The sequence below is a fragment of the Chaetodon trifascialis genome, chromosome 21 (assembly GCF_039877785.1).
Source record: "Chaetodon trifascialis isolate fChaTrf1 chromosome 21, fChaTrf1.hap1, whole genome shotgun sequence".
Classification (NCBI taxonomy): Eukaryota; Metazoa; Chordata; class Actinopteri; order Chaetodontiformes; family Chaetodontidae; genus Chaetodon; species Chaetodon trifascialis.
This window is the reverse complement of record NC_092076.1, coordinates 2,611,703-2,628,280: the sequence shown is the minus strand read 5'-3', so window position 1 is coordinate 2,628,280 and position 16,578 is coordinate 2,611,703. Positions and strand designations below refer to the sequence as shown.

General features: G+C 46.2%; 2 protein-coding genes across 4 annotated transcripts; one reads left to right on the top strand and one right to left on the bottom strand.

Annotated features, from left to right (window-relative positions):
• Positions 1 to 1,160: 1,160 nt before the first annotated feature.
• Positions 1,161 to 8,697, bottom strand: kctd2 (potassium channel tetramerization domain containing 2). The gene is made up of 6 exons (XM_070990561.1): positions 8,016 to 8,697; positions 6,681 to 6,789; positions 6,507 to 6,598; positions 6,250 to 6,345; positions 6,023 to 6,148; positions 1,161 to 5,639 (listed from the first exon to the last, which is right to left on the bottom strand). The coding sequence occupies exons 1-6, from the start codon at positions 8,370 to 8,372 to the stop codon at positions 5,610 to 5,612; spliced, it is 810 nt and encodes a 269-aa protein (XP_070846662.1). The 5' UTR covers positions 8,373 to 8,697; the 3' UTR covers positions 1,161 to 5,609.
• Positions 8,698 to 9,603: 906 nt separating this feature from the next.
• Positions 9,604 to 16,302, top strand: tubgcp2 (tubulin gamma complex component 2). 3 transcript variants are annotated; one of them, XR_011603476.1, is made up of 19 exons: positions 9,624 to 9,756; positions 10,077 to 10,237; positions 10,376 to 10,504; positions 10,818 to 10,994; positions 11,121 to 11,280; positions 11,381 to 11,588; positions 11,676 to 11,875; positions 12,489 to 12,678; positions 12,757 to 12,902; positions 12,982 to 13,162; positions 13,239 to 13,419; positions 13,658 to 13,830; positions 13,905 to 14,033; positions 14,117 to 14,237; positions 14,381 to 14,524; positions 14,679 to 14,795; positions 14,909 to 15,072; positions 15,598 to 16,042; positions 16,106 to 16,294. XR_011603476.1 is itself a non-coding variant. In XM_070990727.1 (18 exons), the coding sequence occupies exons 2-18, from the start codon at positions 10,088 to 10,090 to the stop codon at positions 15,671 to 15,673; spliced, it is 2,646 nt and encodes an 881-aa protein (XP_070846828.1). In that variant the 5' UTR covers positions 9,604 to 9,709; positions 10,077 to 10,087; the 3' UTR covers positions 15,674 to 16,302. The 3 variants fall into 3 exon arrangements, 2 of the variants coding, with proteins under 2 accessions (XP_070846828.1, XP_070846829.1); XM_070990727.1 differs by having other exon boundaries at positions 9,604 to 9,709; positions 15,598 to 16,302; XM_070990728.1 differs by having other exon boundaries at positions 9,647 to 9,756; positions 15,598 to 16,294.
• Positions 16,303 to 16,578: the final 276 nt, after the last annotated feature.

Genomic DNA, 16,578 nt, shown 5'->3' with positions numbered 1-16,578 from the left:
GCCCGCGGGGGGAGGAGACAATGTGGCCGCCTGCGAGTGTCGGCCGCGGGCTGTGAAGGCCCCAGCCCTAAGACAGCACACACAGGCGGCCGAAAGGTGCTGGAGGGTCCGAGAGCCTGTATTATGAGCCGTAATGGTGGACACACTGTGGTATATGAGCTGCAGGAGAGGCAGCTAAAGGGGCTGTAGCCTCATGCAGAGGTACTTTACTTTGTACTTCTACTCTACTACATTTCAGAGGGACATACTGTACTTTTTATTCCGCATGAGTCAGGAATGTACTTTACAGATTCAGATTATTAGACCTAATCCAAAATATGAATCAGATTTAATATCTAAAACAAATAATCATCTATAACATTTATCTACAATAAAACCTCAGAATTTCATATCCCTATTTATAGTAAGAGAAACTTTCTCCTGATGAAAAGGATCATTTTGCATAATGTTCATATTTGCATGAGTACTTTTACTTCATTACATTCTGCATGCAGGAGGTTTACTTGTAACAGAGCATTTTCCCACTGTGATTCAGCCTCTTTCACCCAAAGAGTAGCTGTCTGTCTTGTTTTTGCTGACCTCCAGTGGCTGAACTTGTCTAACCTGCTGCAGTGATGTACAGGTGTACTCGAAGGCACTGTGACATCACTGCTCGTGCCTGCGTGTCACTTTTTATGCGGTGGTAATGACGAGAGAGATCCAGGTAAATGAAGAGCAGGTCGTATGTGAGGTGGGAGGAATGACGCCGAAACTCTGAGCTGATAATTGAACAGCAGCAGATTTAAGCACTCAGTGTGTGACGTCTGCTGCCGGGGGCCCCTCCATCCAAACAATGTCGCAGTGTGATGATGTCATGAAGTAGTGTGGGATCATGGGAGCTGCATGCAAAGAGTTTAAAAATACATGTTTTGATTTAAATTACAGCTGAAACAGTAAATCAGTCAGTTTACAGAAACTCAGTTTGCAGCTACTTTGCAAATAATTCAAGTGTTTGTTTTTTTTCATGTAAAAATGGTTCCGGCTTCACAAAAGTGAAGATTTGCTGCTTTTTCTTTTAATCACTGGTAATAATTTGACTGCATTTTTAATAATGTTGAGCTAAAACTTCTGATGACACTAAATCTTTCAGTGGTTGATGGGAGAACAAACGGTCAGTGAGCCACAGTTTAAAACACAGACACATTTTATGATTAAAAACCAGACGGGGTTTTTGTTAAAAGTGTTACATGTAAAGAAACAACATCGGTAGACAAAATTCAAAAAATATAAAATAAATAAAAGTGAACAAACAATCAGACAAAAAAATGTTTTGTCAGCTTCCAAACATTCCTCCACAGTCTCCATTGACAATATTCACATTTGACATCAATACTGTTGATAAATGAACACAAAGTGTTAATAGGTGACATTTTCCAATACGTCTAAATGAGTGTACAAGTGTGCATGTTCACAAACGCATGCAGGTGTTTACAGATTAACTGGCAAAATGATCATGGATTAAAAAACCTGTCTTTTGTGTGTTGACCTGCGGGTGGCGTAAATGCTATAGAAACCAAGGTTGGGGGGGGGGCTGCAGTCTGATTGGTTGATTAATTTGCATTCGAAGCTAGCTAATCTTCATCTACTGTTAAGTTAAACTGACGTGACAAAGATACAAAAACAGCAAAGAAACAGAACGTGTGGTGGAGAATATGTCTGGTTGTAGACCAACTGTTCCACACAAGAACGCTACACCTACAAACCACAGAGCCATGCCGTCCCTCTGCTCCCCCCACCATGCATCACAGACACTTTGCACTAACACAGAGGTCAGACAAAATCCAGTACACAACATCATAATCTCTAGAACGATGCATGCTCTCGTGTTTTCACGTGCCCAAACAACAGATATATTTTTTGCAGATTTGTTAAAATTGCACATTATTTGTAGACTAACTAGTGCAAGTCAAAGTAAAAAGTAAGGGTCAGACGTTCTTTTTTTGTTTGTTTGGTTTAAAAAGAAAAAGGGTGCTTGATTCAAACGTTCAGATAATCACACGGCAAAGTTCAGCGAGGTCAGCGGTTCCCAAACGTTTTGGCTCGTGACCCCTTAAGATGAAGCGGCTGCTTGTCCAGATGTGACCAGCTCAACCGAGTTTCTTTGTCTTATTTAAACTGAAACAAGAGAAAAGCAACAGATGTCAGCCAATCAGAAGACACTGGTGGCGTCTTTTGGTCGGGACACCAGAACAACGGACAGCCACCTGTCAGGCTTTGAGCTAATGCTAACACCAACACGCTAACATGCTCGCAGTGACAATGCTAACGAGCTGATGTTGTAGTGAGTACAATGTTTACAATGTTCACCATCTTAGTTTAACATGTTAGCATGTGTTAGCATGCTAACCCTCCGTTTGGGAACCGCTGAACTGTCCAACCAAGATAACACCGGGTTCACAAAGGTGACAGGTACAGTAAGTGCTTCAAAGGTTGATTACACACATCTACAAATGGATTGGTTAAAGATGGCTTCAGCATGCAACTCAAGAAAAAAGAAGCCGAATGATGTCGAGTTTATAGTCAAATCGCTTTCCGACAACAAGTGCACTGCTGGAGTTTGACGGCAGGGGCCTGCTCACACTGGTCGTCCCTGCCCCCCCCCCCCCCCCAACAGCAGGCTCGGACACAGCTTTGAACCTCCAGGTGTGCAAGGGATCGTAGGTGGACTTAGCTCAAAAGCAATGGCACAAAGAAAGCAGCTGGTAGTCGTTTTCAGTTTGTCGGTTAGCATCGTAAAATAAATAAAATAACGCGGGGACGATGGATTTGTTTGGCTTGCCTCTCACTGAAACACTAACAATAGAAAACAAGCTAAAGACCGCATTATACATTATACCTCAGGTAGGTGCCTCCTGGCTTTTTTAAGGTATGAGAGGCACCTCATGATAAGAGGGGAGAACAACTGTGCACAACACAGGTCAAAGGCACAACACCGGACACAGACGAAGGGAAACAACACCCAAGGTGCTTTGCAAAGGCCCAGAAAACAACGAGGGAGGAAAAGTGCTCCTCATTGAGACGTTTGGGCGTTTCTAGCAGCACACCGTCTGCTCACGACTCAGATTAGCAGAATAAAACTGCACAACACACAGTCGAGAGGAAAAAAAGAAAAAACAAAGAAGAAGTCACATCAAAGTTTGAGCTCTGAGGCCGACTGAACACGATCAGGGAGCATGACAACAGCAAAGGTACACTTTGTTTTTTTTCTGGTTAAACGCATTCTTTTGTTCATGCTTGATATAACATAACTGCATCAAATATGCTTTTATACAAAGACGGGTGTATCAAAGTGATCAATGCCAGCGATAGAGAGCGGACGCCCCTCGGCTTCTGGGGACGGTGATTACAAAGTGAGTTCAGTCTGCACGATGGGCGACGACGAAGCGCTCCAATCCTCCATCTGATATGTGTAAGTATGGCTCAAACTTTGCATTAAGTTGCTCATGTAACAAAGCTGCGTTAACATCCAGTTCTCATCTGACAACAGCAGAGTGAAGAACAATCAGTCGATCAATCGAATTGTTGAAGATTTTGGGGTTTTTGACTGTTGGCTCTGAAGCAAAGACGCCATCTGAAGACGCCACGCTGGATTCAAGGAACATGCATTTCCCGTTTTTCTGACATTTTACAGACTATTCCAACTATCAATTGACTGACAAATATAGTTTGATAACTGCTGGGGACTTCTAACGATGATATTAATTATCAGTCAATCTGCATTCTCAGTTGACAGATGAACAGTTTAGTCTATAAAATGTCACGTTTTCCCAGAGCCTGAGGAAACATCTTCACCAGAACCAGGCTGGTTCATCGATCGTTTCCACGTCGTCTGAATGTTGCTTCAAGTCTTAAAAGCAGCGCGATCACACGGCAACTTAACGTCCAGTACATTTCAAGAGAAACATACGTCAGCCAAGCTGGTGCCAAACTGCAGGACAAAGGTCCCGTGAAGTGGACTAAAGGCGTCCCTCTGAAGACATTTCCCAGGTTCACTCACGGTGTGAAACGGAGGCTCAGGTATCTCAGGGCTCTAAGCGTGAGGAGTACATTTCAGCTTGTGCCACAGTTGCTACAAGTGCTGCAGAATGTAAGACGAGACACTCACGTGGGAGTAAAGTTGGCAACAGAGGCAGCTGCAAAGGGAGTGAACGATGGCATGAGAGCAGCACAAGGCCGGGGGGGCGGGGGGCGGTGCGTAAGGGTTTTTGAGGCAGCATACAAACTGGCCGCAGTCCGATCCCGCCACGCCACGCTCGTCTGGACAAATGGCAAGGACAGTAGTTTTCCTTATCCCTAATTACAATTTTAAGATATGCAAGAGATCAAAGTAGGATATCTAAGAGAAAACGCATCGATGAGATCTTTGAGGAACACTACAGAAAACGTGCAGCTGAAAAACGGGTGATTCTTCAGTCGTGGACAGAAAGCAGAGAGGCACCGCATACACGAAGTCGCGTCCACGTCACCGGGCGGGAAACCTTCAGGAAAACTGGTTACGAAAAGTGATATTCTCTCTACCTTTAAATAGACTCACCCCGCACAATATGTAAATATATGACAACTATGATACAGAAATCAATAATTACACCATTTGCATTCAACTTTTCATATAATTTCATCATGTAGCCTATAGAGATTCATATAGATTCCTCACATGCCTTGACAAATTGTACACAGGTGGAGTTTAGTCTTTTTGAGTCATTTGTTTTCTTTTGCGCGGAAATATCCCCAAATTTCTCCCTGGGAGGACAAACCAGATCGAGCCTGCAAACAGGAAACAGAGGGGGCGGGACACCGCAGCAGCGAGCTGAGGCAGGGCGTCTGTAAGGTGAGCGTTTGTCGAGGAAAAGCGGCGCCGGGCGGGCTCGAGCAGAGCGATCGGGCTCAGCGTCACGCCGCCTGCAGCCGCTCCGTCTCGTCCCCCGCCTCGGTTTGCGGTGCCGCTGCTGAGGAGTCCCGGAGGCGCACAGAGGGAGGCGGCGGGCGGTGGCGGCGCTCGCTCCATCAGCGGATTGGGGTGAGGAGGCTCAGTCAGTGAAGTTGTGTTCATTCCTTTATGTCCTTTGAGAGTCCTGAGGAGATTTCTGCGAAGTCGACAGAGCCAAAGAAGGAGTATCCTGTCCTAACAGCGATGATGAGAACGATGAAGATGATGATAATGGTGTGGAGCAGCTCTGTGCGAGGCGTCCGTCCACTGACACTAACAACAATCAGCACCGTAGCCTGCAGTGACACTGACCATCAAGAAGCTGCTATGACGAGAAGCGCTCTCTTGTATTCCCTTTTAAACTCCCCCTGACGAGCTCCACCGCCTGCGACGGAGGAGAAGAAACGAGAAGACAAGTCAGGGTCGAGCTGCAGCGCTGGAGGAGGGGGGCGCCGGGGAGCCCCCGCTGTGGAAAGGCACACCAGAGGAGGAGGGAAGGGGGCTGATGATGATGAGGAGGAGGATGGCGGCGGGGATGGCAGGGAGGTGGCGGGGGGTAAACTCATGGATCTTGATGACAGAACTGGAGTTATTGTTTTGTTTTTGTTGATTAAGTGTTATTTAGCTCAGGATCCGGGTCCCCTCACATCCGCGAGCCTCGCTCCTGAAGGATCTGTGAGGAGAGACGGAGGAAAGGAAAGTCAGCTCACAAAAACACGATTTCATTAGAAAACATTAAATAAAAAAGTCTCCCAACTTCCTGAAACGTCTGCTCATGGCAGCTTTGACCAAACGCTGCTCAAACAGGAGGAAACGTCGCTTTGGTCAGGGACTACTTTCAGCGGTGGATTAATACACATTCTAGTTCAGTGTTTTTTTGCTGTTTGACCCCTTTAGGATAAATAACAGTGATACACATACACACACAGCAACTGTTAGTTCTATCTGTTCACGCTGGTTTTGGTCTTTTCACTGGAGAAAATCTCCGCTTTGACTGATTGATGGAATTGATTTACGGACTCTCAGAAAGTGACTCCTGATCAGCAGCTCGCTCACCTTGGCCTTCTCGGTGGGCTCGATGACGATGCCGTTGGTGGAGTTGTTGAGTTCCCGGGAAACTACACATAGAAACTCCGCCTGGTCCTCGTTGCCGTAGTTATAAGAGGAGCCAATGCTGATGAGCTGAGGAAGAAAGAGGAAGGACGGGAAGGCTTAGCCTGAGCCTGGAGTCTAAAGCATAAACTAAAATATGACAAGAGATAAAAAAGGTGTGTTTGGTGCACCTGCTCAAACTTCCAGCCATCCGACATGGTGGAGACCATCTGCGTGAGCTCCTCCTCTTGGCACTGTAGTACTCGATACACGTGCTTCACGGGGCCCTGAGGGACACGACGAGAGACAAGCCATCACCGCTCTGCACACAGACACTAATAAAAAGCTCCTCTTGGTCATTTGAGCTGCAGGACGGTCTGGAGAGCAGGCTGAGTCGACTCTGGGCCCTCTGACCTGCTCTCGCCGGCCCGCTCTGCGCTCTCTGTACCTGAGACGTCCGGTTCTCGTTGTCCCGTATCCTCTCCTTCACCAGCCTCACCAGGGACGCGATGTTGTAGAACTCGGCTTCCTCCAGAACACCTGGCATGAAAAAAACAGATGTTTGGTCTCCAGGCGCAGTAACGTGGTCGTTACTCTAACAGCAGGGATCCAAACGTTTTACCTTCCTCCGCCAGATTTTTATCCATGATCAGTTTTCCGTGCCGCAGGTAATTCAGGATGGGGCCGAAGTACGTGGGGTCCCTGTCGATCAGGTAGGCTCCGGTCTCGTCCTGCAGGCAGAGTGAGAGAGAAGTCGGATAGAGTCCAGAAAAAACAATGATGGAAAGGAGAAACATGAGTGTGTCACCATTAAAACACACATGGAGCAGATTAATACTTTTAGCCTCTCATAGACGATTCTGGATCAATGTTTTCAAATTGAAAATATGTCGTAATTTAGAGAAAAGGACTTCATATGAGCCGTGGATCATCACAGCTTCCAGGACGGGGGTGAAGTTTAATGCATGAATTCAAACTGCAGCTCAGTCATGACCAACTTCAAGGCCTTTATATCCGAAATTTATCCATATCGAAACCGTTTAACGGTGCCAAATATTACCTCGACTCAGCTTCTCTGTGAGTGTTTGCTGCTTTTCTTTGTCTGAAGGGAAATTAAAGCGATTTTCTCATAATAACAGCAACCAGAGAGTCAGTGGACTGTTTTTAAATGACGATCTTTGGATTTTGGACTCCACAAAAGAAGTGTGTCCAAGACATAACCTTGGGCTGCGATACCCCATGTCCACAAATTTTGGATAATTTATAGAACAAACAATAAACGGATGTCAAGAAAATAATGGACAGATGAGCAAGTTATGAAAATAGGTTGTGGCTCAGCGTAACAACGGAGAATAGTTATTTCCTTTAAAGGACAGAAATATTAAACAAATATCATGATAACGATTTCAAACATATATCACAGAGCTTTAACTGAGCAACGCTCCAAAACACATTATTATGGACAAACGGATAAAACATTTCACACATTTAAGGTGACAGTGAAAACAAGCTTTTTTAAAACATCTATTTTATTTTATGCTACTTTATTCGTCTCTTTCACCACATTTCAGAGGGAAATGTTGTACTTTAACTACAGATATGGATACTTATTAATGTAAAAATTAGGATTTTACATTAAAGACACTGGATAAACAGATTAATTAATAATAAAAATGACCATTAGCTGCAGTCCTACATAACAGTGGAGCACATGCATTTGTTTTAAAGATTATATGACAATCACTTTGCATGCATTTGGTATAATTTTATAAAATCCTGGAAAATGTCATGACTGATGTTCTGATTGTGAGTGCAGCCAGAGACTCAGCTGTAAGAGCAGGAAGTACCTAATAATCACATTATAACCGGGACGAATGATCAATTATTGGCCACCAAGATGCAGACTTTGATTTTGATTGATCTCTGAACAGCCCACTGCTGTGATCCACGCGCTCACCTTGTCAGAGTCCAGGTCCGGGTCCTCCTGGCACAGCCGGAACAGGAAAGATTTGGGGTCCCTACACAACGTCTGCTTGGTCGTGATGAAGTAGGTCCCACCGACGTTGAGACGAACCCAGCGGGAGCCCGGCTTCTCCGCCGGTTCGGACGGGGAGCTCGGGTTACTCTTCACCGGGAACCCGAACACCGACCGCCCCCCGCTGCCGCTCGACACCCCGCCGGGACTGAGCTGGCTGCTCCGCGGCGGAACCATGAGAGTGGGCGAAGCCAGGCGCACCGAGCCCCGGACGTCGCGGTGCTCGGGCTGCTCTATGGTGCCAGTACCGCTCGGTTCCACAACATGCAGTTCAGCCATGTTTTCTTCGTCTGAAATACACACAACCGCACGATTAGCTAACGACACACTGCGGGGAAACAATGTCTCTCGGCCGATTTGTAAACAGAGCGAGGATATTTTTCTCCGACGGGGTGGCTGGCATCAGGGCGTTGCTGCTCGCACTCGACCGCCTCCACCTCCAGCGCCGCAAATTAAGACACGAATATGACTATGAAAGGCTGAGCGACGTTAGCAGCATCGTGTTTGATCGTTTCTTCCCCAGATAAACTGCTCATTCTTGTCTATTCAAACGTTAATCAGAGAAAGGCAATTCTTCCGGGTTGTAACGTGATTACTGTTTACTTCCGCTATGTCATCGGTTTTCAAAATAAAAGCAAACACGGTGGAATTTTAGCTTTTAGTAAGTTTATTTTTTATCTGAAACCTTTAAAATCAAATCAAAATAAATAAGATTTTGGTGGAATAAACATAAAATATGCAACATGTTTTTTGACATTGAAAGCCTCGCTCTATCCTTTGCTTAATGATACTTCATTTAGATGTTTGACCTTCACTTTGTGATAACACAGCTAGCTTGGAAGTCAGTCTGAATCCAATATAAAGCAATATTTGCATATTTACATATTTTCTTTTTTGTGTGTGTAGAAAAAACAGACATAAAGTTATCATTTCAGAAACACAATGACATGGTTTGTTAATGTGTTTCCTGCAAAGTTCATCTTTAAAGGGTTGCATGTTCATCTGTTTTTATGTAACTTGTATTCGCAGTTCACTCCTCAAAAAGTCAGATATAAAGGGAATATTTCCATCATATTTTTCACATCATTTTTGTTGTTGAGTTTTCTAATGGTTCATGTGTTTTGTCCACCATTGCTGTATTTTCACCCTTTGGGCCACCATGAATAGATGGATACCAATAAAATAAAACAGACAAGCAGCAAACCTTCACATTGCTCCCATTACTGCAGCAAAACAGTTCCTGTGTATTTTTGGTGTGAATAGAGATGATTCATAAATTCATTTAGAAAAAAATGAATCTTTTAAAATAGATTAAGATTTATAACAGACAGGTTTAGATTGTGCTGCTTTTGTTGAAAAGAGCATAGAAAATATATAATATAGAAATTTTGCTGAGGGAAAAATGTGTATTAGTATAAGAAACGAGTGTAGACGTGCTTTGTTATCAGTAGCCGCTATTAAATAAAGTTGCAGTGTCATATTGAACCTGTGGGGGCAGTATGGCGCCAGTACTGCATACATTACGGTAACAGAAGAAGAAGAATTTGACTCTCAGTGGGCGCGTTCGGTACCTGCTCTGCTGTTCGCTGTTGTATTGTACGAGACGCGACTGACAGGTACAGTGCTGAGCCTTGAGTTAGAGCCGTAATAAAGGTTATGATTGGTGAGTTACGTTATTATAACTGTTTGACGAGTGACATTTTTCACTGTGGATGAGCTAGCTACGCAGTTAGCATCCCCATCATACAGGCTAGTTCATTTTATCCAGCTCTGGCTGTGCAGCTAGTTAGCAAGCTAGCATCAATTAGCGTTAACTTACAGCATCACTGTAAGCTCGTGAGGAAAGATGGCAGCTTTTAAAATCACCTCTTTGAGACAGAAATTATTGCATGTACTCAGGGAGATGTTTGTCAGCACGAGTCAGAACCACTGATGGTGATGTCAGCTGTCAGTGATCCTCACCGAAGTGTGTTGTCATTTCAGCTGCCTGAGCCATGAGTGAGTTCAGGATCCACCACGATGTGAACGAGCTGCTCAGTCTGCTTCATGTTCGAGGAGGTGATGGAGCAGAGGGCTACATAGACCTGCTGCAGAAACACAGGACTCCCTACGTCACAACTACAGTGTCTGCCCACAGTGCCAAGGTGAGGATGACTCACTGAGGAAGGCTTCAGTGCAGGTTCAGAGTGGGTTTTATAGGAAGTAGAGCAGTTACAGAGTTTAAATCAGGTGGGACAGCAGCATAGAGGGGAAATGAATGTGTGCTGTTTTATCATTTTCAGGTCAAATTAGCAGAGTTCTCCAAAACCCCAGAGGACTTCTTGAGGAAGTACGAGGAGCTCAAGTCCAAAAATGTTCGAAACCTCGACCCTCTCGTCTATCTGCTCTCCAAACTCTGTGAGGATAAAGAGGTAAGACACACTTTACAAGCCACTAATTACATCATTTATTTATTTTATCTACTGGCTGAACAGATTTGAAATGTTATGATGTAATGCTTCACAGTTTGCAACACAAATATGTAAAAATTAGCTAATGCCAGTGACGTAAGTAGATCTAAACCTGTTCATAAGGTGTTTGAAGATACCAGAAAACCAAGACGTGTTAGTTTATGTCAGGCTCATAACCTTCCTCCATGTTTAACAAAGCTGATGGAGGCACTCCCTCGTTGAAACTTGTAGCTCTCACACGCCCTCTCGCGGATTTGTCGTGATGTTTTCGTAGACGCTCCAGTTCCTGCAGCAGAATGCCAAAGAGAGGTCGGAGTCGTCGGCCAACACGACGTCAACCACAACCACCAGTTACAGTCTGCCTCAGACCAGCTCCAAGATGTCCATGCAGGAGCTGGACGAGCTGCGAAAGAAGCTCGGCAATGTGACGGCGAGCTCCAACGCTCCTCTGGTGAGCGTTTGCTCCTCAGATGCAGATCTGAAGGTCCAGCTGTAGGACGGGGCGTTTCACAAGTGATGATTCGTGGGATCTATCTGACGGTGCTTGAACTTTATCCTGTTTGTGTTTCTCCTCCAGCCTGCTGAAGTCACACGGAAGATGCTGAGGGACAAACACAACAAGAAGAACCCCACCCAGCCCAACCCCGTCTTTCCTAACTGGGTGTACGACCGTCCCGCCCTCCTGGGAGACTTCATCACCAGCCCCACCCCTCCAGGAGACCCAGCCGTGGCCATCGGTAAGCTACTTTCAGATGCTCTTCTGCTGCATGCAGTCTGCTCGGCGTGAGCTGCGACCGCGGTCGTCGGCAGCGCTTCTAACGGCGTTCTCTGCGGCAGGCACGATGCCACTGGCCGCTCAGGAACAGGCTCTGGTGGAGGACCTGCTGTTTGTCCTGGTCGGAGTTGACGGGCGAGACATCACAGCTCAGCCTGTGCTGGGGAGGCAGAACCGCTCCTTCATTATCGACTCAACGCTGGACATGTCCGTCAAAGAGCTGGTTAACAGAATATTACCTGTTGCGTCGTATTACTCCACGATAACACGGTGAGTGTTTTAAAATCTTTCATTGGTTCACACACGTGTCTGACTGCCTCAACGTTATCAGACGGCGCTTTCTTCTGTGTCCGTCAGCTTCATCGAGGAGAAGTCGTCCTTTGAGTACGGCCAGGTGAACCATGCGCTGACGGCGGCCATGAGGACCCTGATGAAGGAGTACCTGATCCTGGTCACTCAGCTGGAGCACCTCCAGCGGCAGGGCCTGCTGTCCCTGCAGAAGCTCTGGTTCTACATCCAGCCCACCATGAGGACCATGGAGATACTCGCCTCCATCGGTACGAGTCTGAGTTAACAGACCTTTCCTGCTGTTTGCACACCTCCCTGCAGCTGCTGTGTCATTTAGAGAAAAAAAAGAGTGTGGAGGAAGATGCAGGAGAGGAGGAGGAGTGAAGGCGCAGACATAGATCAGACTGCCGACATTCAGTTCAGACCCGAGCTGTGTCGCCTTTACAGACGTGTCAACAGATCAGCCATTCAAACATGTCAGTTGGTCCAACACTTACCTTACGTATGTCTTCAAAATGAGGACGGCTGCTGGTTTTAACCACTTGAGGGCGCTCTCATCCTGGTTTACAAAAGAAACTTCAGCACAAGCGGTTGTATTTTAGTTTTTCAACAGTGGAGGAAAAAGATCCTTTACTCGGGTAGAGTAGAGTAGAGTACTTTAAAAATACTGAAGTACAGAAGTTTTATAAGCGAAATGTACCTTTAGTATCAAAAGAAAAAGTACTGGTTCTCCTGAAAAGCATCATCTGCAGACCTCTGACCTGCACAAGTAAAAAAAGAGGGCATATCCAGTCAGTGTGGGCTGCAGCGTTTCTGTCGTCTTCTGACACGTCATCGGTTTCATTCATTCAAAGGAAACTCGCTGCTGTTTTCTTTCCTCAGCGTCCTCGGTGGACAAAGGGGAGTGCATGGGCGGGTCCACGCTGAGTCTTCTTCACGATCGAACCTTCAACTACACCGGTGACAGCCAGGCGCAGGAGCTGTGCCTCTACCTCACCAAAGCCGCCAGCGTCCCTTACTTTGAAATCCTGGAGAAGTGGATCTACAGGGGCATCATCAGGGATCCATACAGGTCGAGCTCAGCCTCAGTAAGAAAGCGCTCGCGTGCGCTCTGCCTGCTCTGTTTCACATCACTCGTCTCCTGTTTCAGTGAGTTCATGGTGGAGGAGCACGAGCTGCAGAAGGAGAAGATCCAGGAGGACTACAATGACAAATACTGGGATCAGAGATACACCATCGTGCAACACCGGATTCCCTCCTTTCTGCAGAAGATGGCAGACAAAATATTAAGCACAGGTAAGAACAGGAAATAGACGTCAAGCAGCAAAAGAGCTTCTGAGATGTGAGCTTTCGTTCCTTCTGTGCGGCTGTGTAGGGAAATACCTGAACGTGGTGCGAGAGTGCGGCCGTGACGTGACGTGTCCCGATGCCAAAGAGGTGCTGTACACCCTGAAGGAGAGGGCCTACGTGGAGCAGATAGAGAAGGCCTACAACTACGCCAGCAAGGTCCTGCTGGCCTTCCTCATGGAGGAGAAGGAGCTGGTTTCACGCCTGAGGTGGGTGGATCTTCACCGGTCAGTCTTCCTCTGTGGTGATTTCTAAACCCACGTGTGCCCGTGTCGCTTCCATCAGATCCATCAAACACTACTTCCTGATGGACAAAGGCGATTTCTTCGTGCACTTCATGGACCTGACGGAGGAGGAGCTGAAGAAGCCGGTGGACGACATCGTTCCTCCCAGACTGGAAGCTCTGCTGGAGCTGGCTCTGAGGATGAGCACGGCCAACACAGACCCCTTCAAAGACGACCTCAAGGTGGGCGGACGTGGACGAGGACACGGGCAGAAGTGTTTTTAGAATCAGTAATAATCAACATAATGTTTTTCTGTCCTTCCCCGCTGTGGGATCAAACAGCTGACAGACACAGAAAGTTAATGAATCTCATGAGGGAGAACTCAGAGAGATCAATCCGTCTGTTCCTTCATTACATCAGACCGAGCTCATGATTTATGAGTCACCTCTTAGTGTTGAACTTCCTCTCTTCTTCCTGCAGATCGACCTGATGCCTCACGATGTCATCACTCAGCTGCTGCGAGTGCTCGCCATCGAGACCAAGCAGGAGAAGGCCATCATCAACGCGGACCCGACCGACGTGGCGCTCAGCGGCCTGGAGGCCTTCTCCTTCGACTACATCGTCAAGTGGCCGCTGTCGCTCATCATCAACAGGTTCTGCTGCTGCTAGCACGATCGCATCTTCTGCTGATGTGACGCTAAACTGCGTTTTGTGTGTTTCCGTCCAGGAAAGCCCTGACGAGGTACCAGATGCTGTTCAGACACATGTTTTACTGCAAACACGTGGAGAGGCTCCTTTGCAACGTGTGGATCAGCAACAAAGACTTCAAGCAGTACTCCTTACGCTCTCCCAAGTGGTGAGTTGACACAGAACTCTGGAGGGATCCATCTTGTTTCAAGCGCGGCGTCCTCACGCTCTGTTCAAACTCCCTGTGCGCAGGTTCGCCGCCGCCTTCGCCCTCCGACAGCGCATGCTCAACTTCGTGCAGAACATCCAGTACTACATGATGTTTGAGGTGATGGAGCCCACCTGGCACGTCATGGAGAACAACCTGAAAACAGTGAGTGAAGCAGCTCAGCGGAGGCACGGCCGGCCGGCCGGCAGCTGATGCAGGATCAGTTTCACTGTGTAGTTGCTGCTCATGTGAGTTGCTCTAAAGAGCTTCCACAGAAAATGTGACTTGTCTCTCTCGTCCGTCTCCAGGCGTCCAACATCGATGATGTGCTTTGCCACCACACCAGCTTTCTGGACAACTGCCTGAAGGACTGCATGCTGACCAACCCCGAGCTGCTCAGGATCTTCTCCAAGCTCATGTCCGTCTGCGTCATGTTCACAAACTGCATGCAGGTGTGTCGACACGACGAGGAGCGCTCTCTGAAAAGGAGCCAGAACTGTTTCTGCTCGCGGACGTTTGGCGTCTGTCTCGTTTAGATTTCATCTCATGCTCTGCTTTGATTGAAACCAGCACATCCCAAATACTAAGAGGTTTGTTTTGTTGCAGCGGTTCACTCAGAGCATGAGGTTAGAGCGTCTCTCTCTGGAGCAAGGGACGATGGACGGGCCTCCCACTCAGAGCGAGCATGCTGAGGAGGCAGAGAGGAAGAGGCTGACCACCAAGGTATGAAGCTTGAACATGTCAACTTTGCATCAAAACCAATCAGCTATTTGACAGCTGGCTCTGCAGCTTTGAGGTTTAACGTGTGATAAATTCGTGTTTCTTTGCCGCTTCAGTTTTTGGCAGAGTACGTGGACGCCCTGCAGTCAGACGCCGGCTTTGAAGCCACCATCAGCAAGTTCGACAGCAACTTCAGCATGCTGCTGCTGGACCTGCTGGACAAGCTGAGCATCTACAGCACCAACGACTGCGAGCACAGCATGATCAGCATCATCTACAGGTAAGCACAGCCGACGGCCACAGCGACGAGCCCACGGAGCGATATCACCAACCCCGGCTTTACAGAGCATGTTAGCACCTTTTAGCTAATGTTGCTTCACGTCTGCAGAAAGGCAGCTGTTTGCTAACATGTTTGCTAACGTGTTCAAACCTACAAGGAGAAAATATGTCGTGTGTCAGTTTGTTCTGCTGCCCCCAAGTGGCCAAAAACGTCAATTGCTGCAGCTTGAAAGGCGATGATAGGGACCATAAAAGATGACAGAATGATCATGATGGCTAACATAATAAACATTAAACACAAGTGAGCTATAAAGAGCTAAAACCCACAGTGTGCATGCAGGTTTTATGGCCTGAGTGAGCTGCAGAGCCTTTGTACATTTATTCAGACTAGACCAGACTCAGATACGCCTTCTTTTCCAGAGGTGGTCCTCGCTGCATTCAACATAGTTTGACCTAATTTGGCTAAAAATAATCTTGATATTTTTGTAGATGATAATTTGCTAACTGGGCTCTTATAACTTCACAGGCTGGATTTCAACGGATTCTACACCGAGCGGCTGGAGAGGATGGCCATAGAGCGCAGCCAGAAAGCAGCGGCGTAGCATGTGATGTCTGTGTGTGTTAACCGTCATCCAGCAATAACAAACACATCTGTCCTCCAGTCCAACGCCAACCGCCCAGATATATACGTCCAGACATCAGCTGCTCGTTCAAAGAAACACTTCAGTGTGTGTATTATATCTTATGAAATGTAGACTTAAAGCCTGTTTGCTGACTCATTACTGTACATTCTAAGAAATATGGAACTAATGTGTTTGTTCTGCTCTGAAAATGAAAGACACGTCACTCCTTGTGGGTATCTGTACAATGAAAATGTATGTTTGTATTCATTAAAAGGAAATTTTCCTGAATGATTTAGACTGAACCGTTGAATCTGACACCGTATCTGACCTGCAGAAAGCTCTCCATTGGCTGCTGAAAAGTTGGTTGACTTTGAATTATTTGAGCTAAATTATACCTTTTCAGTGCTTAAGGCGAATATTTAATTCAATGTACATTCATTCTGGTCACTTGACAGCTGAAGATTGTGAGTTAATGTATTTTCTGTTGGTTTGTGGCCTTAAGAGTTTTAAAACGACTTGAACAATCAAGTTAGCTGAAGAACTACAGCCGTACAGGAAATCTAAAGAGACTGACTTCAAAATAAAAGCGTGGAAGTTGACAAAAAGTTTGACATTTTCTGAAAGTAGAAATATTAATATATAAACATTTTGTTTATCCTAATCTAGTAATTGTAACCACCAGTCTTCTGAATATGTCTATTACTTTAAATACTTTAACGAGGTATTATTTTTAAGATCGTTCAATTAAACCGTTGAAACAGAATTTTTCAGGAAATAGACGGAGCCATAAATATTGTGGACCAACGCACACTTAGCGTCCCCAATTACCTTGTGGTCAAGTCAATTTTTTTATCGTTTATTCTTTATCCTTCACTTAGTTACGT

Coding starts and splice junctions, on each gene's coding strand:
- kctd2 (XM_070990561.1), bottom strand. CDS start 8,372: ATGGCTGAACTGCATGTTGTGGAACCGAGCGGTACTGGCACCATAGAG. Junction 6,599..6,680: donor TAAAAATCTGGCGGAGGAAG/GTAAAACGTTTG, acceptor TTTTCATGCCAG/GTGTTCTGGAGGAAGCCGAG. Junction 5,640..6,022: donor AGCCCACCGAGAAGGCCAAG/GTGAGCGAGCTG, acceptor CTCTCCTCACAG/ATCCTTCAGGAGCGAGGCTC.
- tubgcp2 (XM_070990727.1), top strand. CDS start 10,088: ATGAGTGAGTTCAGGATCCACCACGATGTGAACGAGCTGCTCAGTCTG. Junction 10,505..10,817: donor AACTCTGTGAGGATAAAGAG/GTAAGACACACT, acceptor ATGTTTTCGTAG/ACGCTCCAGTTCCTGCAGCA. Junction 12,679..12,756: donor ATCATCAGGGATCCATACAG/GTCGAGCTCAGC, acceptor CTCCTGTTTCAG/TGAGTTCATGGTGGAGGAGC.